The sequence below is a fragment of the Oncorhynchus mykiss genome, chromosome 4 (assembly GCF_013265735.2).
Source record: "Oncorhynchus mykiss isolate Arlee chromosome 4, USDA_OmykA_1.1, whole genome shotgun sequence".
Classification (NCBI taxonomy): domain Eukaryota; kingdom Metazoa; phylum Chordata; class Actinopteri; order Salmoniformes; family Salmonidae; genus Oncorhynchus; species Oncorhynchus mykiss.
Window position 1 is genome coordinate 17,031,220 of NC_048568.1, and position 25,175 is coordinate 17,056,394.

Consider the following 25,175-nt stretch of genomic DNA (forward strand, 5'->3'; position numbering starts at 1 on the left):
TCCTCACACACACATATTCCATTATGAATGTGTTCTTGCAACATGCACAAACGGGCTACACACACACACACACACACACACACACACACACACACACACACACATATATTTGTTGAATGTTTTGATTAACACTCTATTGAAATGTAGTGCACGTGTCACCTGACTCTGATCCCATCGCAGCTATACCCCCCCAAAATCAGCGCATCATTGAAAGCGATGGGAGAGAGTGAAAACGAACGGAACTGACGTCATTGACAGTAACGTAAAAAGTCATCCTTGGTAACAGAGTCTTCAGCAATACAGCAACCACTCTGTCTGTCAGAGAGCAACACACACACACACACATACAAGCTAGCTATGCATTGAAGAAACCCCTTTACGGACCGGCTTTCTCCGGTGCAAAATACCGGGTTCAACGTGAGTAACATCAATTCAACAAGATTTTCATTTGAGCAAATACCCGTGCCATGGTGACTCCTTGCTTGTCAAATACAAAGCGAAGAATTTCAAGAATTTGAGTGGTCAAAGGAACGCTACTGCCACACTTAACGTTAGCTGACGTTGGCTAGCTAATGCTGAGGACCCCTTCATGAAACACACGGCAACATTTCTTTGATGAAGACGGTAGGCAGTGTTAATTGCGTTTTGCTGTACTAGATTTCCATGTGTTATTAACACGTTATGCTAACAGCAACTGTATTGCATTTGTTTTGACCTGCAGAAAATGACACATTGATATTATCAAGCAGTATGTCTTGATGTATTTTTATTTTACGGATTTAAGGAGAAAGATCCTGTTGCGGGGGAACCTGCTTTGACCTTTGTGCTATTGTCATTGATACATCACATTCTTCTAGTAACAACATTTGAGGGATCGTGAAGATGGCGACTGGAGCGGGTTGGCAGCAATACTACAGCCCTGCAGCTGGCAATCCATCGTCCGGAGCAGGGAAATATAATTCTGGCTCATCATCTACAATGTCTTACCAGTCGGGCATCACCATGGAATATACCCAAGATCTGCACCTCAAAATGAGCAAGAAAATAGCACAGCTGACAAAGGTAAGGATTGTTACTGTTATAGATACTCGAGTACCAATGGACCGGTCTTTAATCAGGTGCTGTGATGCTGCTGCACTTGTCAAGGCTCGGGTGCTGAGGAGGTATTCCAGTCCTCTCATCCGGCATCAGCGAATCTTTGATTATATAAAACGCAAAATGTCACAATTATTTTATATATAGCTAGGAATTATTCAGTTCTTACATAATGATATGCCTAGTTTGGTCATATGTATGCAATAATAACATTGAACACGGAACGTTATTTCAGTAGTACTCACGTAATATTGCACTAGTGCTAAATAATCATACATTTTAACCCTCGGTGCTGACAGCTGTTTATACCACCAGCTGGAATAAATTGATAGTGTGAGGGCCATTTTCAAATTAAGGACATTTAATTGTTACCCATTTTAATATAACCTATGTTTTTCTACAAGGTAATTTAGGAAGCAGGGTATTCCATCCCAGCCTGGTCTCATTGACTACACATAACATAGTAAATGTTAATCCCGGACACTCAAATTGTTACGATTGGTATGGTTACATAAAACAGATGGTTACTTAACCCTTTTAGCATACCCATCCTCTAACCCTAACTTTAACCCTTTTAGCTAACCCTTCCCCTAACCCTAACCATAACCCTTTAACCTAACTCCTACACTTAACCCTAACCCTAAACCCTAGCCTAGCTAACGTTAGCCAGCTAGAAGGAAAGAAATTCCACAAATTAACTTTTAACAAGACACACCTGTTAATTGAAATGCATTCCAGGTGACTATCTCATGAAGCTGTTTGAGAGAATGCCAAGAACGTGCAAAGCTGTCATCAAGGCAAAGGTGGCTGCTTTGAAGAATCTCAAATATAAAATATATTTTTATTTGTTTAAAACTTTTTGTTTACTACATGATTCCATATGTGTTATTTCATAGTTTTGATCTATTCGCGATTATTCTACAATGTAGAAAATAGAAAAAATAAAGAAAAACCCTTGAATGAGTAGGTGTGTCCAAACTTTTGACTGGTACTGTAATATGAATTGTAATTCGTAAGATATCATACGAAATGGGTGATGTACATCCGCAAATGAATACATACCATACGAAACGTAACATATCATACTAAATGTAGTGTCGAGGATTCACTTATAGAATTATACAAAATGTTCTGAGACCAGGTTGCCCATCCACACTAGGAGCAAGATCCACTGAAGTAAAGATGAGAGATAGTGGTTCCATATTAGCCTATAGACGAGTTGGCTGAAAAAGTCTCAAAAAACTCATGCACGCGCAATGTTATCAGAAGGAGGTATGCGTTGTTATAATTCTGAACGTCAGATAGTTAGCAACAATTCACAGAAGCTGCCTTGTGGGGAATCGTAGGTGGCTCGTTTCAGCTCGTTGTATCTAAAATTCGCCTAGCTAGCTAACCAACAACTGTATCGATGTATTTGAGAGACAACAAGTGCTCACTGTGCAAATGTATTTATTTTTTCATTAAACATTTGAAGACTAAATATAGTTTACATGTTGTGAACAGTCTAAGCCAACCCTGTCTTTTTTTCAACATAGCTACTCACACGTCGGTTTTGTTGCTAAACAACCAATCCATCTAAACTCAACAAAAAAAGATACCTTCTCTCACTGTCGACTGCGTTTATTTTCAGCAAACTTAACATGTGTAAATATTTGTAGGAACATAACAAGATTCAACAACTTGGACATAAACGGAACAAGTTCCACAGACATGTGACTAACAGAAATGGAATGATGTGTCCCTGAACAAAGGGGGGGGGGGGGGGGGGGGGGGGGGGGTCAAAATCAAAAGTAACAGTCAGTATCTGGTGTGGCCACCAGCTGCATTAAGTACCGCAGTGCATCTCCTCCTCATGGACTGCACCAGATTTGCCAGTTCTTGCTGTGAGATGTTACCTCACTCTTCCACCAAGGCACCTGCAAGTTCCCCGACATTTCTGGGGGGAATGGCCCTAGCCCTCACCCTCTGATCCAACAGGTCCCAGATGTGCTCAGTATGGCCACCAATGCCACCAGCCATACGAGCAGCATTGTCATGCTGGAGGGTCATCTTTCTTTTGGTGTTTTTCAGAGTCAGTAGAAAGGCCTCTTTAGTGTCCTAAGTTTTCATAACTGTGACCTTAATTCCCTACCGTCTGTAAGCTGTTAGTGTCTTAACGACCGTTCTACAGGTGCATGTTCATTCATTGTTTATCGTTCATTGAACAAGCATGGGAAACAGTGTTTAAACCCTTTACAATGAAGATCTATGAAGTATCTTTGAAAGACTAGATTATATGTGAGTTAGTTAGCTAAAGCACAAGGCAGACTGGGCCACCAGGCTAGTATTTGCATACTCTAACCTTGTGGCTTTCAATATGACAACCAATTCAAAGGCATGGTCATACAAGAAGGAGCAATACAACTGTTGCATCCTACCTCCAACTAACCCAAACAGGGTGTGGCCATGTTGTTGTGTTTCGGAGACCCCAGGAGCCCCTCTGTGCAACATCTGTTAAGAAACGTCATTTCTTGTTCCTCCCTGTCCAGCAGACACAGACTTCATCTGATTGAAGACTAAGTGGTAAGTGTCCTCTTGTCCAGGTCATAACTCAGTCGGAACATTGAAGTAGTGGACATGGTCTGAAAAGGGATACATTTAACCTGTCCTACAGAAGGCAGCTCCATTGTCTGTCGCTGATGCTCTAGTCTGGTGAAAACATTGTCTCCTATTCCTTGCAGTAAGGTCCTGATTCATAGTGTTTGCAGTGTCATTCAGAGTAGGTCGACACTACAGTATTTTGCAGCTCATCGAGATGCAAGACATTCATTTTTTCTCAGCCTTACAGCACAGTAGTACATGTTTGTTTCTATCTCTCACCTGACTACTCTAAGTGATGGAGCAAATAACATTTGGATGCAAGGAAGTTTCAAACTGAGGAGACCTATTTTAGCCTTCTGTATTTATCTATTTGAAAGGCAACCTAATATCAATGTGGTTTATATTTCTGTACAATATTATAAGACTCACTTCATTGGTCAGTTTACATCAGATATTGTGTCAGATCGCTTGAATAAAATCCATTCTGTAAAATTATTTATTTTCTTGTATGACTGTATTTTACTGTCTGTTTCATTTTGATAGAGGATGGCTGTCAGGACTGTAAGTAGGCTATTGCTCCCATAGCAACCAGTTCATTATAATTCAAGACAATATCATGCAGGTATAAAGATGCATATTTCTCTGAAGTAACTGGCCTTGACCAATCCTTTGTCCTTAGCTTTGCTAATGAGTCCGGTAATGTCTTTATAGACAAAAGCACCTGAAAACTGAATATTATGGAGACCTATATTTTATTACTATGTACCCATAACATTGTTCCAAGGGGAAACAGGGTACTATGTGCAAAGCAGTCTCATTTTATAGGTTAATTTAAGTACTGAGCTGATGAACCGAGTTGGATCTAGCTGTAGGCTCTCAAATCTTTCCACCTGAATAGTCAAACTACAACAATATAGGTTAGGCCAACACAGTACAGTTAAACTCTGTTTCCTCATTAATGTAGATCATGTAATATATTATGTTACTAATAAGTATGTGGTACACTACATGGCCAAGAGTATGTGGACACCCCTTGAAATTAGTGTGGGATGTGATGGTCGACGAGTAGGCGTCCACATACTTTTGGTAGTGTATAGTGTATCTTGACGATTCCGATTCCCACATGAGTTCAACAAGACTGCCTTTACAGAATGATCTGGAGCCAAGAGCCAATTGAAGCCAGAATGGTAGCCCCCCCTTACCCAAGCACTGCCCAGTTAACCTGGCCACTGGCGCATGTTTCACTTTGGTTTCATTCCACCTCTGATTTAGCTCCAGCTCGCTCCCAGCACCGTGTTTACCTCTGCAATGGAGCGGGCTGCTCTGTGTAAAGTGATGACAGCACTTGAAGGAATGTGTTTCTCCCTGCCGTGCCAGGTGGTCCCGTCCATCCCCTCTCCCCAGTGAATCTCTCTCTATAGAGAGATCACTCAGAGGATGTGCTCAGACTGCTGTGATGTGTTAATACCCTTGCTAAGAGAGGGGAATATAGTGCACTGCAACGTTTGCATGTGTTGTGCCATAATCCAGGGGTTAGAAGTTATTTGATTTCTCTGATTTATCAGGTGGCAGGCTGGGCCATGCTGCAGAGCAGATGGCTACGGCCCTGGGCTCCAGGGCTTAGTTCCAATAGGTAGTGGGACTGGGAGGAACCTTAACAATATGTTATTTTAGAAAACCGCTTCAGCCTTATCTGGTGGACCTCAGATAGGGACTGAAATGGCACTACAGGCTTAACAGAAAACGCTTACTCTGCCAACGTTAACGCTACAGTACCTGTATGTGGTTAGCAAACGTACTGCAAGAATTCAAACAAAGTTGTGCTGCAGAGGGCTTGCAAGACAGGAAGTCTGAAAACTCATTCTTTGTTAGCAAATGTGTAATTTATGGAGAGAATATCTAGGCTAGAACTAGTCAAGACAGGGAATTATTTTATATTGTGGTGAGGAAAAATGCTTGTTCTTTGAGAACACAAATTGTCCATGACTTTACCTGGAGGCACTGGGGATATTGAAAATGATTTAAATTATTCTCCCAGAAGGATTCAGAGAGAGGGCGAAATCAAATGAACAAACTGTCAAGATTGAACCCTGCTGTTGAAAAAGGCAGGAGTTGTTATTAACCTTGGCAGGATGCTCTTGGCTGATTGTCACAATCCCACGTCAGATTTCATTAAGATACTCTCGCACCCCATGGCACACCCTTATCACAGGAAATATGATTAAAGTTCTCTCTGATACACCACTGACTGTGTGATGCAATCTGTGGTAAATGGTCACTGCCATACTGTACATGCTGCTCATCTGTCGTTTGCCAGAACACACCTCTGTGGTGACAATAATGCAGGGTTTAGCCTGGAAAGTTCTGGAAAGTGTCTCTGAAGGTGCTTCTAGCTCCAATTGTTCCACCTCAAGTGTATTCTAGAGACAGGCAGGAGTGAAGCCGAGGAAACAATACCATTCTGGCCAATGTGTGTAAAAGTAACCTATGCATTTCTGATGAAATATCCCCAAGCATTTGACAAGGCTATTTAAGCTGGCTGGCTGTTTGTTGTTAGGGGACCGTACTGTACTGAGTTTCTACAGGAATGTGAGGAAACACCCCAGAACAAACACATGGGGGAACCTAGACAGGTGGAGATTAGAGAGGGCAGGTTGGAGGTGTCAGGTGGGTGTTTCACAGGAAAGCCACGACTAATGACAGCACAGGTCTTAACATGACTGACTGGTGGCTGCGTCACAAAACCCGTGCTTCCCCGTGCGTTATTAAACCTTACATTTCCACCCGACCAGCTCGGGCTCACAGCGAGTTAAGACTCACCATTGATAATCTGCGTAAAACATGTTCCTGTTTACAGTTGTGTGTGCTGCTCACTGACTGCCCATCCATGCATGATGTTGCCATGGCCCTGTTCAGAGATGTCATGCAGTATGACAAGGATAAGATGTCATCATAGACATTAAAACCAGTAGATGGTGATAGGAATGCGTGGATGACGTCAGCACTATGAAAAACTCCCGATGGCGCATGAAGCTGGAAGTATTTGAATTTGAAACACGCCATGTTGCTCAATGGGGCTGAATGGCAACAAAATCGCTATGGATCATGGTGAAAGAGGCCATAACTAGCAAAAGATCATGGTCGATGGATCACTATCCACATTTTCCACCATCATTTGCAAATAAATTCATTAAAAATCCTACAATGTGATTTTCTGGATTTTTTTTCCCCTCATTTTGTCTGTCATAGTTGAAGTGTACCTATAATGAAAATTATAGGCCTCTCTTTTTTAAGTGGGAGAACTTGCACAATTGGTGGCTGACTAAATACTTTTTTGCCCCACTGTATTTCAATTTTTTTCAAGTCAAACGCCATTTTAATCACGAGAATCTCCTCTTTCTAATTATGTAAGCCTGGGCAGCTAGCAAACGCTAGCCCCAAAATACTTTTTGCCCTTGGAATGCTGAGCTCCCCCAATTGTTTTCCTATGGAGAGGAATACCGGGCTATTTCACCAAATATCTCATTGTGTATATTTTGTTTTTTTCAAGTCGGGTTTAACCGGTGTGAAATGGCTAGCTAGTTAGCGGGGTGCGCGCTAACAGCGTTTCAATCGGTGACGTCACTCGCTCTGAGACCTTGAAGTAGTTGTTCCCCTTGCTTCGCAAGGGTGCGGCTTTTGTGGTGTGATGGGTAACAATGCTTCGAGGGTGGCTGTTGTCTATGTGTGCAGAGGGTCTCTGGTTCGAGGCCAGGTAGGGGCGAGGAGAGGGACGGAAGCAAAACTGTTACACAGGCATAATTTTAATCAGGAATATTCTCCTCTTTGTAATTATGTAAGTCTGGGCAGCGAGCTCGTATGTCATCGATCGCTAGACCAGAAATAGTCCTAAGTTTACATTTTTTTCCCTACTTTTTCATTAGGCAGACAAGCACAGTTGACACCATCGATGTGCGGATGTTTACTTTCTACACAAGTAGTTTTTTTCCAGTTTCATCTGACGACCAGATTGTAGAGGTAAAATAAAAAGGGATACATTTTTAATGGAATTCTAAGCATGACTCCAGTCAAAACAGGCTCTGCGAAAGTTCGATTCCATTTATTTGCAATGGGCGCTAGTGTTCCAGTTTAGCCAACGTTCTTAAGCCGTTTTTTAGCCTTGGGTGAATTTTGACTCATTCTATTGTCCAGTCTATAGATAGCCAGAGCGAATTCACGAAAGCACACGAATGTCCATTGAGAAAGCACAACGACTATACCATTTAGCTAAGCTAAGAATGACCGAGAATAATCAAGTCAATAAAAGTTGGGTAGTTAAATAGCCTGTAGTTAATATACTGGCAAGTTTGATGTATAACTACTAACGTTACGCAGCTAGCTAGCTAGCTAACATACCGGTACATACTGCTGTAATGATATGCTATGTGGTACATAAGGACAGCGTAGCTAACAAATTGTCAGCCATCATAACGTGTAAGGTAACTTATTTGAAAAGTCAATACTTTATTACATTGAGTAGCAAGCTACCCCTTGGTCGTTAGGGCAAATCTGGTCTGTGATAGGAGGAGGGGGGGTTTCACATCTAGCTCGGCTATTAGATATTCTTTAGTAAAGGTTGAATAGTCTATTGTTCAGCTATTAGCCCCTCTCCCCAATTTGCACTCGTCTGCAGGTATGTTTTGATGTGAGAGAGGAAGCCAGTCCCATCATCGCCACCTCACCCACTCTTAAGATAACCTTCGGGCCAACTGGGGGCCCAAGGCTGGTTAGGGGACACTGCAATTGTGATGAACTGAGAGAATATTAGGGTAGCACTGTAATTCATTAATCATATGCTGTCTGCCGCTGTTCTTACCTATTTCCCTTTCTGTCTTCTACCCCTCTCTCCCCACCTCGTCTTTCTTCCTCGTTTTATAATGCACACCATATGTGCATTGAAGTACAGATTGAACTTGTATTTATAATATTACAATTATCATAATTTTAATGCATTTATTATGTATTTATAACACCTGGATAATTAACTTCTTTCAATAAAGCGTTTCACATTCTCCACTGGTTGAAATGAAGTATCTTATTGAAATACTATCCTGTGTCCTCAGATTAATGCAGATGAAGGGAGTTAGATATGCATAGTTTTTTTTCTGTATATATTAATTAATAATCAATCATGTTTCTAGTTTTTTGCATAGTTACAATGTGTAATCATTGATGTCCCAGGAGCAGTAAACACTGTTGAAGTGTATAATTGTAATACATACAGTACATGCAGACACAGCATCATTCAAACAAGTTTGATATGACTGAAAAAGAATGTCTCAACTAAACATCCATAGGCATACAGTTATTTTTATCCTCCACTACACAATAAGCAAGTAAATAGTTAGCTATGTTACTTCAGCTGCATTGCAAGGCAAGCTTACACAATTGTACATTCAATTTGCAGTAAATGCTTTAGCTAGCCAGATTCTTTACATCCACTGTTTTACAAGACAGATTCTCAGGAATCCCTAAAACATTAAACAACAGGAATGACAAATTCATTCTCCCAACACTAGCTAGTCAGATAACTTGCTAAATTGCGATTTTTGTCAATTAACTTTATGACAAAAAAACATATTCCTCTCAATTGTACATTTTGTCAGCCATCTTCACCCAGGGACGGGTGGCTCGCGTCAAAATTTGTCATTAGAACCACTCGATATGATTGGTCATATAAAAACCTTGGGACCAAATGCATAATGAGTACTCTAACTCCCCCTTGTGGTGGTCTGAAGCAGTAAAGCTTTGTATCCCTAAGTCCCGCGGTGCAAGCTCGCAACTTTTAAAGGAGGAACCACTGTACTTATGTAATCAAGATATATTAGTGTTTTAAGTTTCGTAATTTTCTTTACAAATGTAAGAATTTTTCTTCCACTTTAACATTAGAGTATTTTGTGTAGATCTTTGGCAAAAAAAAAATACAATTAAATCTATTTTAATCCCACTTTGTACCAGAACAAAATGTGGGAAAAGTCTAGGGGTGTGAATACTTTCCTGCTTTCTAGGGGCAGTAGCCGTCCAGCACAGCTTGTGACTTTACTGCCTTGTTCAGGGGCAGAACAACATATTTTTACTTTGTCAGCTCAGGGATTCAATCTAGCAACCTTTTGGTTACTGGCCCAATGCTCTAACCACTAGGCTACCTGCCTAATGAGATGAACGTGGACTACAGGAAAAGGAGGCCCGAGCACGCCCCTATTCCTCATCGACGGGGCTGTAGTGGAGCAGGTTGAAAGCTTCAAGTTCCTTGGTGTCCACATCAGCAACAAACTATGATGGTCCAAACCTAACCAAGACATTCGTGACAACACCTTTTCCCCCACAGGAGATTGAAAAGATTTGGCATGGGTCTCCAGATCCTCAAAAGGTTTCACTGCGGCAACCACTCGGCATCCGACCATAAGGCGCAACAGAAGGTAGTGCATATGGCCCAGTACATCACTGGGGCCAAGCTTCCTGCCATCCAGGACCTATTCACTAGGCGGTGTCAGAGGAAAGCCCCAAAAATTGTCAAAGACTCCAGTCACCCAAGTCATAGACTGCTCTCTCTGCTACCATACGGCAAGAGGTATAGTATACGCCAATTCTAGGTCCAAAAGGCTCCTTATCAGCTTCTAAGACTGTTGAACAATTAATCAAATGGCCACCTGGACTATTTATCCCCCCCTTGATGTTACACTGCTACTACTCACTGTTTATTATCTATGCATAGTCACTTTACCCCTACCTACAAATTATCTCGACTAACCTGTACCCCCGCAAATTGACTAGGCACCGGTACCCCCTGTATGTAGCCCCCTGTATTGTTATTTTATTGTTACTTTTTATACATTTTTTTTTAAACTTTAGTTTATTTAGTAAATATTTTCTTAACTCTATTTCTTGAACTGCATTGTTGGTTAAGGGCTTGTAAGTAAGCATTTCACGGTAAGGTCTACTACACCTGTTGTATTCAGCACATGTGACAAATAAGATTTGATTTGATTTGGTAAAGTGCCAGTTTCATCTGTTGACAGAGGAATTTCATTGTCATTTGCAACCTTGAAGCACATTGTGAATTTTCAATGTGGCCAAGTTCATATTTCACTCTGTATTTCATGTCCTGCTGGTTTGGGAGAAATACACTGCTCAAAAAAATAAAGGGAACACTTAAACAACACAATGTAATTCCAAGTCAATCACACTTCTGTGAAATCAAACTGTCCACTTAGGAAGCAACACTGATTGACAATAAATTTCACATGCTGTTGTGCAAATGGAATAGACAATAGGTGGAAATTATAGGCAATTAGCAAGACACCCCCAATAAAGGACTGGTTCTGCAGGTGGTGACCACAGACCACTTCTCAGTTCCTATGTTTCCTGGCTGATGTTTTGGTCACTTTTGAATGCTGGCGGTGCTTTTACTCCAGTGGTAGCATGAGACGGAGTCTACAACCCACACAAGTGGCTCAGGTTGTGCAGCTCATCCAGGATGGCACATCAATGCGAGCTGTGGCAGGAAGGTTTGCTGTGTCTGTCAGCGTAGTGTCCAGAGCATGGAGGCGCTACCAGGAGACAGGCCAGTACATCAGGAGACGTGGAGGAGGCCGTAGGAGGGCAACAACCCAGCAGCAGGACCTCTACCTCCGCCTTTGTGCAAGGAGGAGCAGGAGGAGCACTGCCAGAGCCCTGCAAAATGACCTCCAGCAGGCCACAAATGTGCATGTGTCTGCTCAAACGGTCAGAAACAGACTCCATGAGGGTGGTATGAGGGCCCGACGTCCACAGGTGGGGGTTGTGCTTACAGCCCAACACCGTGCAGGACGTTTGGCATTTGCCAGAGAACACCAAGATTGGCAAATTCGCCACTGGTGCCCTGTGCTCTTCACAGATGAAAGCAGGTTCACACTGAGCACATGTGACAGGCGTGACAGAGTCTGGAGACGCCGTGGAGAACGTTCTGCTGCCTGCAACATCCTCCAGCATGACCGGTTTGGCAGTGGGTCAGTCATGGTGTGGGGTGGCATTTCTTTGGGGGGCCGCACAGCCCTCCATGTGCTCGCCAGAGGTAGCCTGACTGCCATTAGGTACCGAGATGAGATCCTCAGATCCCATATGCTGGTGCGGTTGGCCATGGGTTCCTCCTAATGCAAGACAATGCTAGACCTCATGTGGCTGGAGTGTGTCAGCAGTTCCTGCAAGATGAAGGCATTGATGCTATGGACTGGCCCCCCGTTCCCCAGACCTGAATCCAATTGAGCACATCTGGGACATCATGTCTCGCTCCATCCACCAACGCCACGTTGCACCACAGACTGTCCAGGAGTTGGCGGATGCTTTAGTCCAGGTCTGGGAGGAGATCCCTCAGGAGACCATCCGCCACCTCATCAGGAGCATGCCCAGGCGTTGTAGCGAGGTCATACAGGCACGTGGAGGCCACACACACTACTGAGCCTCATTTTGACTTGTTTTAAGGACATTACATCAAAGTTGGATCAGCCTGTAGTGTGGTTTTCCACTTTAATTTTGAGTGTGACTCCAAATCCAGACCTCCATGGGTTAATAAATTTGATTTCCATTGATCATTTTTGTGTGATTTTGTTGTCAGCACATTCAACTATGTCAAGAAAAAAGTATTTAATAAGAATATTTCATTCATTCAGATCTAGGATGTGTTATTTTAGTGTTCCCTTTATTTTTTTGAGCAGTGTATGATGCCCCATCCTCTCACATGCAATGGGCTTTGGTCTACAATGCTCATTGTTTTTCTATCGGCCTCACATTGTCCCATGTGATGCATTAATTTGGTTTATTGTCTCTTGCACATTGTCTCCCCACGGTATTGTCAGCGATCACACCCTGCGGGTTGGCTTCTCAAGCATCCTCCTCTCACAGACACACTCTCTCACACGTATTAGTGTCACGCTTTTCTGCCGGTTTCAACACTTTGGCCTGTGTGTGCTGTTATATGCTGTATGTTTGTGTGCACACACACTCAAATACACACAAACATACAGCTTATAACAGCACACACAGCCATAATACATCCTGCTCCTACAAGGAAAGTAGGGAGAGCATTAGCTTGTGAAACTAGATAACCTAAATAAATCAATATTCTAACTGGTGGAAGGACTACAGGCCAGAGTGTACAGCTCCTGCTCTATCATGGTTAGAGAGAGATGATGCTGTATGCATTAGTAAGCCTGGTGGAAGGGGCTAGGGTCAGGGGCCTTTCCCCAAGGACCCCCGGAGGGCCCTCCGCTTTCACAGCCCAATCTGCGCCTCTCTCTGCTGCCTCACTTCTCTGCCTCAACCCCCTGCTAAGGGACTGTGTGCCATTATTAACCCCAAAAACATGAACAGAAGAGGTCCCAAGAGATAAAGGAATCCACTACCCTGTCCATCATAAAAATCAAATAAAAACTAGATTTTCTGATTCCCAGGCACGAGGATCCCCCCCCCCTTTTCTTCTTCATCATTGTCAAAGGGAGTACAGTTAGATCTAGCCTACTCCTGGTGCACCTGATTTCATCAGCCTGTAGCTGGCTGTGCAGTGCAGGACCTAGGACCCAAGGATAGGTTGATTTTCCTTTTGCACTTATCAGAGGAGCCCTGCCTTAGTGCTGACAGGACGCCTCACCGGCGCCCACGACTTGGCGGCTGCAGAAATGTTCCAATTATGATGACAGAGAGCCGATATGACTTGGCCTTTCGCATCAGAGGGCGGCAAGTTAATAGCGGTTGACTCTGGAACCCCTCCACCTGCGGTCCATAAGAGGGGAGGTGTGGGGTGAGGAATGAGCTGCAGTAAGAGGAGGACTGCTGGCTCTGGCTGGCTTGGATGAGAGGAGAAGAGTGGAGCGGCTAGGCCAGACTTTTCTTTTAAGGCCCAGTAAATGGCTGCCACATTAACATGCCGAGTCGGTGCAGTCTGAAGTGGGCTGCCTGTCGGGCTGTGGGCTGCCGAGATGGCCAGCTCAGTCATCCAGGTGCTGTAAAGTGAATCATATCAGTGAAAAACAGACTGGCTGGGGTCAGGACCTGTCCTACCATGCATACTGGAAGACACTACTGGAGGCACTGAGTCTAGCTGTCTCATATCTCCCTGAATTCTCTTTCTCTGTTCTGCAAGCTTCGCGCTCTCTCCCTCCCACTGGTTCTGTTGTTCTTTTTGTTTGGGTCAGGGAGATGTTAGTTGGCTGCTCCACAGAGTTAACAGCTGCTCTAGACATCTGTCTGAACAAAATGAAGAGAAGCACTGTCAATACAGATTGCAGCTTCCAGAGGTTTCGTCACTTTGGGTGTGTGTGTATGTTGGCCACTCTTTGGCCTCTGCTCTGACTCATTGGTTTTCCCAATGACTCAGCCGACTCAGCAAGAGCTATCAGCAGCTTCTCGCTATCACATAATGCACAATCAATGTTAAGATGCTTTCACCTCAACCGCCATCCAATTCTTCACTCACAGAGCCACAGGCGGATCTGATGTATAGTTCCCAGCTGCGGCTGAATCGACTAGCGCCTTATGCTGTAGAGAGGGAGAAAACCCAGGAAAAGAGGTTAACAAAAACATATGACCGACAGGAAGCTCTGAGTGAGTCTGGTGCTGACTCACCTGGGGTCACTGAGTAGTGCTCCGCCTGCCCTCCCGACTCCCAGACGAGTTCCTCCAGCACCGGTCGGCCGTGTGTCCTCGCCGACCACAACTGGTGCAGGAGGAAACTCCTCCTCCGGTCCCCCTCGAAGCAGCCCCCCCTAACTCCATGGGGATGGGAGCAGGAGGGCCGGGAGGTGGAAACGACAGGGCCTGTTCCGAACGCCCGCGGGCACCCAGCAGGTTGTCAAGACGGATGGACATGTCGATAAGCTCATCCAGCGTGAGGGTGGTGTCCCGACACGCTAGCTCCCTGCGGATGTCCTCCCTGAGGCTACATCGGAAATGGTCTATCAAAGCCCTGTCGTTCCACCCTGCTCCTGCGGCCAAGGTCCTGAACTCCAGGGCAAAGTCCTGCGTGCTCCTCATCTCCTGACGCAGGTGGAACAGCCGTTCACGCGCCGCACGACCCTCTGGTGGGTGATCAAATACAGCTCGGAATCGGCGGGTGAACTCGGGGTAGTGATCCTTCGCCGAGTCTGGGCCATTCCACACTGTGTTTGCCCACTCTAGGGCTTGTCCCGTCAGACAGGAGACGAGGACGCTTACGCTCTCCTCTCCTGAGGGAGTGGGACAAACGGTTGCCAGGTATAGTTCAAGCTGTAGGAGGAACCCCTGACACCCAGCGTCAGCCGAAGAGCCGGATGCGGTAGCAGGGGTAGGAGGTGCTGGTGGAGGGGGTGCTGGAGATGAGGGCCACTCCTCTCCCATCGATCCATCCTCTCCATCATCAGATCCATCGCCGATCCAATCCGGTGGAGAATACTGGTATGATGGAGGACCCTTTCCTCCATCGATGGGAGAGGAGGTGCGGCTGCTCCTGCTGATTCCATGTTTGAGGTGCGGGATTCTGTCACGCGGGACTAGGTGGGTGAGGAAGGAATCAGGCGCAGAGAGTTCCACTGGGAAAAGGTGCACTTTAATGCGGCACAAATATAGCAAGCCCAAAACACAGGGCGCGGACAATAATGTGGACCACCCAAAACACAGGGTGCCAGGTCCAGAAACACGAACACCTCTACCTAACGCACACACGTAACATAAATACAATCCCGCACAAAACAAGGACGGGTACACGTACTTTAAATAAGGAAGCCCATTAAGCACATACAATAGGACACAGGTGAAACTAATAAGACAAAACAAACAGACAACGAAAAAGGGAACGGTGACGGCTAGTAAGCCGGTGACGACGACCGCCGAGTACGCCCGAACAGGCAGGGGAGCCAACTTCGGCGGAAGTCGTGACAAAGAGAAACCAATAGACGGACGCCACTGCATCGAAACCTCTATCCAATATGCCAAAGTGCAAAAACGCGCAAACAGTCACAATAATCAAGTACAAACAAATAAAAATACCTCATGAATATAAAACACGGAATAAACTCACACCAGAAATAGTGCCTCAAAAATGACACGTAACACGAAACAATCACACACAAAGACATGAGGGGGAATAGAGGAATAAATACAAGTAGTGTGATTGGGGAATGAAAACCAGGTGTGCAGGGAACAAGACAAAAATTGATAAATGAAAAATGGAGCAGCCGGTGACGTCTACCGCCGAACGCGGCCTGAAAAAGGAGAGGAGCCGACTTCGGCGGAAGTCGTGACAATTATTAACAATTTGCATTGTGAAAAGTAATGTAAAATTGCTTATAATACCATTAATACTCCCAACTGTTATTATTTTTTTAAGAAAATGAAATGTTAAAAAATATAACACCTGCAATGCCCCCGCGGAACACAATTGTTCTACAGACCACTGGTTGAAATCCACTGGTTCTGTATATAGAGTCCAGAGTATGTGAACGCAGTTGGAGCGGAGCGAGGAGTGTGCCCAATTTGACTGGAGCACGGAGCGAGAGTCAGCCTTCTCGCCCACTCCAATTTCACTTCAGTAGCGTTTACTTTACGAGCTCCGGGCATGCCCTGCCCAGCATGCATTTGTAGTCTACTTGTGCGCTGCTATAGTCCCTTTAGCTACTGCCACGGAGTTCGCTAAATATTTACGAAAGAGTGTTTAGCATCCCCAGTGGCTCTGCAATCCCCAGTGGCTCTGCAATATTCTCCGCTGCTGGCCTGCGCTCCAGGCACTATCTCATGCGCCTGAAGCCACAGACTCTGACCAAACTCATGCTTCTAAAAATGAATTCAAAGGCATTGTAGACAGAGCCTAATAAGGCATTTTCCCTTTAATTTGTATTTAATTCTAAGTAAGTCACAGCCTATATGCAGAATTTATAGACTACAATGATTTAAAACAACTAAATGTTGTTTCAATACTGAGCGCTTTATGTCCCTACCAACCTATTTGGTCGCACTCGCAAATGTTTCACATTGTATTTCTTTGTAGGCTATAGCCTTGAAATAATTGAACTAATATAGCCTAAATAATTTATTTTCGGTGTGGAGCGGCTCCATGAGCGGGAACCTCGGTTCACATGCTCTGATATAGGCTGCTGTCAGGGCCATTTTGAACACTGTGAAGTAAAGTCAATGGTATTAAACGCATTGTGTTTCAGGCCTCTCCAAGGTCTTTGGAGTTGAATCGTTATAAATCTCTTGGCTCGGGTGTTGGGCTTGTTTGTTCGCCCGACAACAAGTGTGATCGTGAGTGTATGTGTGTGTGGAGTGCTACCCTCTCCTCTCTCAGTTCTTCTGAGCTCCGCCACAAATCTGTTTTACTGTCCTTGGTCGACATCTCACTTGGTTTTAACACCTAACGTGGTGCTGACAACTCTGCATAAACGCTCATGCTACAGATGATAGAGCAGGCTGGAATGAGCTCACAGTGAAACTCTCAATGGTAAGAACTTAGCAGAGGAACCAAATCCTGACAGTTGATAGAATGACGTCATTGATAAAATGTGTCTCTGTAATATAGTAATGTGGCCTCTCCCACAGCCCTCAGCACCCTTCATGATGCTTAAACCAGGTGAGCCCACTCCCTCTCTTCCTTTACTACACTATAAAGCCTGTTTTAGAGAAGTCTGAGCTAGGGATCTCACTCAGCCCTGGCACACTGGCCTCTCCCACAGCCCTCAGCACCCTTCATGATGCTGCTTTGCCTCTCAGATAGGCCTAAGGAGGGAGAGTGGTGGCACAGATAGAGAGTCTGTGTGCATGTTCGTGCCTATATAAAGTCTACACCCCCTTGAACTTTTATTTTTATTTTGTGGTGTTACAAAGTGGAATTGAAATAGATTTAATTGTATTTTTTTTGTCATTGATCTACACAAAATACAAATTTTTACAAATTAAATAACTAACATGATTTTTTAAATGAATAACCCTCTGTTCCCCATACATACAACATCTGCAAGGTCCCTCAGTCAAGTATTGGATTTTAAGCACAGATTCAACTACAAAGACCAGGGAGCTTTTCAAAGCCTCATAAAGAAGGGCTGTGATTGGTAGATGGGTAACAATAACAAATCAGACATTGAATCACAGGAGGTTTGTGGCACCTTAATTGGGGAGAACAGGCTCGTGATAATGGCTGGAGCGGAATCAGTGGAATGGTATCAGACAGATGGTTTCCATGTGTTTGATGCCATTCCATGTACTCCGTTCCAGCCATTATTATGAGCCGTTCTCCCATCAGCAGCCTCCACTGCATTGAGTATATCTTTAAGCATTTTCAAGTTAATAATTATATTAAATCACCTAAACACATCAAAGATGCAGTCGTCCTTCTGAACTGAGCTGCAGGACAGGATAGAAACTGCTTAGGGATGTCACCATGAGGTCATTGGTAATTTTAAAACAGCTACAGAGTTCAATGGCTGTGATGGGAGAAAACTGGATGGATCAACAACATTTTAGTGAGTCCACAATTGTCACGATCGTCGTATGGAGTAGACCAAAGTGCAGTGGGATGTGAATCTATTCTTTTATTGAATGACAAAAAAACACAATGAACACTTAAACAAAAGTGACGCTATGACAATGAGTGCAGACACAGGCAACTACACATAGACAATAACCCACCAACTACAATACAACACAGGCTACCTAAATATGGTTCCCAATCAGAGACAACGACAAACACCTGCCACTGATTGAGAACCATATCAGGCCAAAACACATAGAAATAGACAAACTAGACATACAACATAGAATGCCCACTCCTATCACACCCTGACCAAACAAAACATAGAAACAAACAACGCAAATCATGGTCAGAGTGTGACAACGATAATGACCTAAATGACAGAGTGAAAAGAAGAATACAAATATACAGAATAAAAATATTCCAAAATATGCAAGCAAAAGTATGTGAACCCTTTGGAATTACCTGGACTTCTCCATAAATTGGTCATAAAAAATGTATCTCATCATCTCAATCACAACAACAGACAAACACAGTCTGCTTAAACTAATAACACACAACAATTATATGTTTATTGAACACACCGTGTAAACATTCATAGTGTAGGGTGGGAAAAGTATGTGAACCCTTGGATTTAATAACTGGTTGACCCTTCTTTGGCAGCAATAACCTCAACCAAACGGTTTCTGTAGTTGCGGATCAGACCTGCACAACGGTCAGGAGGAATTATTGGACCTTTCCTCTTTACAAAACTGTTTCAGTTCAGCAATATTCTTAGGATTTCTGGTGTGAACCACTCTTGAGGTCATGTCACAGCATCTCAATCGGGTTGAGATCAGGACTCTGACTGGGCCACTCCAGAAGGCGTATTTTCTTCTGTTGTCGATTTACTTCTGTGTTTTGGGTCGTTGTCCTGTTGCATCACCGAACTTCTGTTGAGCTTCAATTGGCGGACAGGTAGCCTTACATTCTCCTGCAAAATGTCTTGATAAACTTGGGAATTCATTTTTCCTTTGATGATAGCAAGCTGTCCAGGCCCTGAGGCAGCAAAGCATCCCCAAACTATGATGCTCCCTCCACCATAGTTTACAGTTGGGATGCCGTTTTTTGATGTTGGTGTGCTGTTCCTTTTTTTCTCCACACATAGTGTTGTGAGCGCCTTCCAAACAACTGAACTTTAGTTTAATCTGTCCACAGAATATTTTGCCAGAAGATGGAACATCCCGGTGCTCTTTTGCGAACTTCAGACGTGCAGCAATGTTTTTTTGGACAGCAGTGGCTTCTGGCATGGTGTCCTCCCATGAACACCATTCTTGTTTAGTGTTTTACGTATCGTAGACTCGTCAACAGAGATGTTAGCATGTTCCAGAGATTTCTGTTAGTCTGTAGCTGACACTCTAGGATTCTTCTTAACCTCATTGAGCATTCTACACTGTGCTCTTGCAGTCATCTTTGCAGGACGGCCACAGGGAGAGTAGAAACAGTGCTGAACTTTCTCCATTTATAGACAATTTGTCTTACCGTGGACTGATGAACATCAAGGCTTTTAGAGATACTTTTGTAACCCTTTCCAGCTTTATGCAAGGCAACAATTCTTAATCTTAAGTCTTCTGAGATCTATTTTGTTCGAGGCATGGTTCACATCAGGCAATACTTCTTGTGAATAGCAAACTCACATTTTGTGAGTTTTTTTTATAGGGCAGCGCAGCTCTAACCAACATCTCCAATCTCATTTTATTGATTGAACTCCAGGTTAACTGACTCCTGACTCCAATTAAACTCAGCAAAAAAAGAAACGTTCTCTCACTGTCAACTGCGTTTATTTTCAGCAAACTTAACGTGTAATTATTTGTATGAACAACAAGAACAACTGAGACATAAACTGAACAAGTTCCACAGACATGTGGCTAACAGAAATGGAATAATGTGTCCCTGAACAAAGGGGGGTCAAAATCAAAAGTAACAGTCAGTATCTGGTGTGACCACCAGCTGCATTAAGTACTGCAGTGCATCTCCTCATGGGCTGCACCAGAGTTGCCAGTTCTTGCTGTGAGACGTTAGCCCACTCTTCCACCAAGGCACCTGCAAGTTCCCCAACATTTCTGGGGGAATGGCCCTAGCCCTCACCCTAACAGGTCCCAGACGTGCTCAATGGGAATGAGATCCGGGCTCTTCGCAGGCCATGGCAGAACGCTGACATTCCTGTCTTGCAGGAAATCATGCACAGAACGAGCAGTATGGCTGGTGGAATTGTCATGCTGGAGGGTCATGTCAGGATGAGCCTCAAGGAAGGGTACCACATGAGGGAGGAGGTTGTCTGCCCTGTAAAACACAGCGTTGAGATTGCCTGCAATGACTGCCCGCCACAGACCATGACGAACCCTCCACCTCCAAATCGATCCCGCTACAGAGTACAGGCCTCGGTGTAACACTCAGGCCTCGGTGTAACACTCACGCGAATCTGACCATCACCCCTGGTGAGACAAAACCACGACTCGTCAGTGAAGAGCACTTTTTGCAAGTCCTGTCTGGTCCAACAAAGGTGGGTTTGTGCCCATAGGCGACGTTGTTGCCGGTGATGTCTGTGGGGACCTCCCTTACAACAGGCCTACAAGCCCTCAGTCCAGCCTCTCTGGAGGTGTGATGTTCGAATGTACCTATCCTGTGCAGGTGTTGTTACACATGGTCTGCCACTGTGAGGACGATCAGCTGTCCGTCCTGTCTCCCTGTAGCGGCATCTTTCTTTTGGTGTTTTTCAGAGTCAGTAGAAAGGCCTCTTTAGTGTCCTAAGTTTTCATAACTGTGACCTTAATTGCCTACCGTCTGTAAGCTGTTATTGTCTTAATGACCGTTCCACAGGTACATGTTCAATAATTGTTTATGGTTCATCGAACACGCATGGGAAACAGTGTTTAAACTGTGAAGTTATTTGGATTTTTACTCATTATCTTTGAAAGACAGGGTCCTGAAAAAGGGACGTTTATTTTTTTGCTGAGTTTATATATATATATTATTTTGTCTTTTGGGGGGCCGACAGCATTTCTTGAGGAGTTTAGCTTTTAGAAAAGTCATTAGCCTCGGGGTTCACATACTTTTTCCAATCTACACTGTGAATGTTTAAATGATTTATTCAATATAGACAAGAAAAATACAATAATTTGTGTGTTATTAGTTTAAGCACACTGTGTTTGTCTGTTGTTTTGACTAAGATGAAGATCAGATCAAATTTTATGACTAATTTATGGAGAAATCCAGGTAATTCCAAAGGGTTCACTTACTTTGTCTTGCCACTGTATGTATGCAACAAGACTCTAAAGTAATACTTTTAAAAAACGTCAAAGAAATACACTTTTTGGCCTAAATCCAAAGCCTTTGGGGCAAATCCAACACATCACTGAGTAACTGCCTCCTTATTTTAAGGATGGTGGTGGCTGCATCATGGTATGGGTATGCTTGACATCGGCAAAGACTGGGGAGTTTTTCAGGATGAAAAGAAACGGGACGGAGCTAAGCACAGGCAAAATCCTAGAGGAAAACCTGTTTCGGTCTGCTTTACACCAGACACCGGGAGAGTAATTCACCTTTCAGCAGGACAGTAACCTACAACACAAAGCCAAACCTACATTTAAGTTGCTTACCAAGAAGACAGTGAATGTTCCTGAGTGGCGAAGTTACAGTTTTGACTTAAATTTGCTTTCAAATCTATGGCAAGACATGAAAATTGCTGTCTAGCCATGACCCCAAACACCTTGACAGAGCTGGTGGAATTTTTAAAAGAATAATAGGCAAATATTGCACAATACAGGTGTGCAAAGCTCTTATGAGACTTACCCAAGAAGACTGCTTTAAAACATTTTTTAATAATTTTTCTTCCACTTTGAGGATTTTGTGTAAATCATTAACAAAAAATGACAAATCCTTTTTAATGTCACGTTGTAACGCAATAAAATGTGAAGAAATCCAAGGGGGGTGTAGACTTTCTATTGGCTCTGTACATACGTGTGTGCCCCTATTTGATTGCCTGTGTGTGTGGCCCACAGGGCCCCACTGTACAGCTATTAAGGTTTATTCAGGTTTTTCATTTTCTATAATGATTTTCCACCTCACACAGACAGCCATAGGATACAGGTGCAATCTCTGTGATGTATGTCGGGCCGGAACAATTACCGTATAACCGTTTAACCAATGGTTATGGATGAAGACTGTCATGAAAATAAAATAACTGACTGAAGACGGGACAGCCGGGAATTTCGTGCAGTTGAGTCTGTTTCTGCGATAACATAGACTCTTAAACCGATGCCACACGAGGCAATCTGAACGCAACTTATGTTGCTTGCAACAAAGTTGCGTCTGGGTTGCTCCCTGTGTCACCCTCCAAAAATGTCTTGCAACTTAGTTGCATTGCGTTGCAAGACATAGAAATCAATCCTATTTCATGCAACTGATTGTATGCTATGTCCAATCAGTGAGCAGAAAGAAAGTTTACATGACTCCTCATATTGTTCCGTTCAGAACGCCGACCAGTTATCATGTCAACACAGCTGTCAGTGCTGCTGCAAACCGAGATTGAAAAGACATACCAAATGGGAAATGTATAAAAAAATTCTAGACCTCATAACATCATAGCCATTGTACATTGTAACTATGTACATAGTTATGTACATGGTCTAGTAGTCAATAAATGTAATTTTAGAAGTGAATCCAGACCTTTCTCTGTCCAGTTTCAATTGAAATTGCCCAACTGAACTGCACTAACTAGCTAGCTTAGCTCATCCCCAGCGTGGTTAGCTAGCTAGGTAGCTTGTTAAAACATTGTTGGCAAATAGGCAACATTTTGGCTAACTAGCTAAATTGTACAGCCAGCATTTTGTCACAGCCCTATATGTATTTTATTTATATTAGACCTACCTCTGACACTATGCTGTGGTAAATGCCAACCCTTGACTTGAGTATGATTTTCATTGCTCCCGGTCTGATGGAGAACTTATTGTCATGTGACCTCGCAGTGGTGGAACCAAGGTCATGGCTGTACATTTCTTTAAAGAGTAAAGGGCTCTACTGTGATCATCTCAGTAAATTCTCCTCACCGTGAGTCGTGATTGACTTACACGGAACCCAAACTTGTGCATAAATGTATTTTGTCCCCCCACACCAAACGCAATCACGACACGTAGGTTAAAATATCAAAACAAACTCTGAACCAATTATATTAATTTGGGGACAGGTTGAAAAGCATTAAACATTTATGGCAATTTAGCTAGCTAGCTTGCACATGCTAGCTAATTTGTCCTATTTAGCTAGCTTGCTGTTGCTAATTTGTCTTGGGATATAAACATTGAGTTGTTATTTTACCTGAAATGCACAAGGTCCTCTACTCCACCAATTAATCCACACATAAAACGGTCAACCGAATCGTTTCTAGTCATCTCTCCTCCTTCCAGGCTTTTTCTTCGCTTGACTTTATATTGCGATTGGCAGCTTTCATAAATTAGGTGCATTACTGCCACCAACCTATTTCGCCTTTCAGTCACCCACATGGGTATAACCAATGAGGAGATGGGAGAGGCAGGACTTGCAGCACGATCTGCGTTTAGCTCTGGTCAATGCAGACAATAATTGAATAATATAGATTTAAAATGAAGTGTAGTCAGCCTGTTAGGCTCGATAGTAGTACTATGCTTACGCTATAGCTTATTTAGTTTGAAGGACATGTTCAGCTACTACCGCAGGGTTTCCTTTAGGAAAATGTGGCGCCAGACAACGTGACCGGGAAGATACAAATATACCGGCCATTTGAGAAATTACCAGACCCAAATGCATTGGGTGCATAACCCATTAGGGCGTCCACCCACAGTGCTCAGAATGACAGAAATCACATTTAGATTATGGTAATGCTTCATATCAGAACATGCAACTCATATACTGAAGCAGACAATAAAATATAATTGTCTAACATTTCAAACACCATTCTAAACAGCGCACCTGGGAAAACACCATTCTAAACCGCACACCTGGGAAAACACCATTCTAAACCGCGCACCTGGGAAAACACCATTCTAAACAGCGCACCTGGGAAAACACCATTCTAAACCGCGCACCTGGGAAAACACCATTCTAAACAGCGCACCTGGGAAAACACCATTCTAAACAGCGCACCTGGGAAAACACCATTCTAAACCGCGCACCTGGGAAAACACCATTCTAAACCGCGCACCTGGGAAAACACCATTCTAAACAGCGCACCTGGGAAAACACCATTCTAAACCGCGCACCTGGGAAAACACCATTCTAAACAGCGCACCTGGGAAAACACCATTCTAAACCGCGCACCTAATTGCGGTTCCATATGTGACAAAGATGAACATCTCTGTTAGAAACTTAGAAAGAGGGGGAATGTAAAGATGCAACAACTAGGGTGGGTTGCTAATATGACTAGGATTATGCCTTTGGCTGCTGGACCATGAAAGAAAGTTCGGAGAGAAACAGGAGAGAAAAGGCATCGGGGTGAGTCCAATAGGGAAGTACATTATATAATTACTCCTGTCAATACAGAAAGAAAATCATTAAAAATACATCACCAGAAAGCATGACTTAGCCACAGAGGAATCGAGGATCAGTAGCTTCTTTTTAAAAAAAAGCTGTGGATTGTTTCAAATCGAAAGCTCTTATCCCTATACCTATTTTGGAAGCTCGCAATTTGGGAAGAGCGCTTGGCAATAACTGATTATTGAGTTCCGGCTGTCAGTGAAGAGAATCTAAAATATGTTTGAAGATAATGTGTCTTGAGTATAATTTAAAATGTTGAGACAAACAGGGTAGGGGTGTGTGGCAAAGATATAGGCGAGTCTCATCAGAATGGCTCAGCTGGCTCCTGCCAATTATTGCGCATTCATTGTTTCATTGCGTGACTTGTTTTCCCTTGATTTTAGATTTTTATAAATTCCCCATTACATATGTCGCCAAAAGTAAATGTACCGTTAATCCCTGT

General features: G+C 43.5%; 1 protein-coding gene across 5 annotated transcripts in view; it reads left to right on the plus strand.

Moving 5' to 3' along the window:
- The first annotated feature begins 294 nt into the window (after nt 1-294).
- The window catches only part of LOC110522208 (protein FAM184A), a 163,519-nt gene continuing 138,638 nt past the window's right edge, over nt 295-25,175 (plus strand). For 2 of the 5 annotated variants that reach the window (XM_021600410.2, XM_021600412.2), the window contains exons 1-2: nt 295-624; nt 858-1,062. In XM_021600410.2, the coding sequence (XP_021456085.2) occupies nt 883-1,062 (180 nt within the window). In that variant the 5' untranslated portion in view covers nt 295-624; nt 858-882. Of the gene's footprint in view, nt 625-857; nt 1,063-24,477; nt 24,692-25,175 lie in introns of those variants that run through there. The other 3 variants (XM_021600411.2, XM_021600413.2, XM_021600414.2) reach the window with 2 other exon arrangements.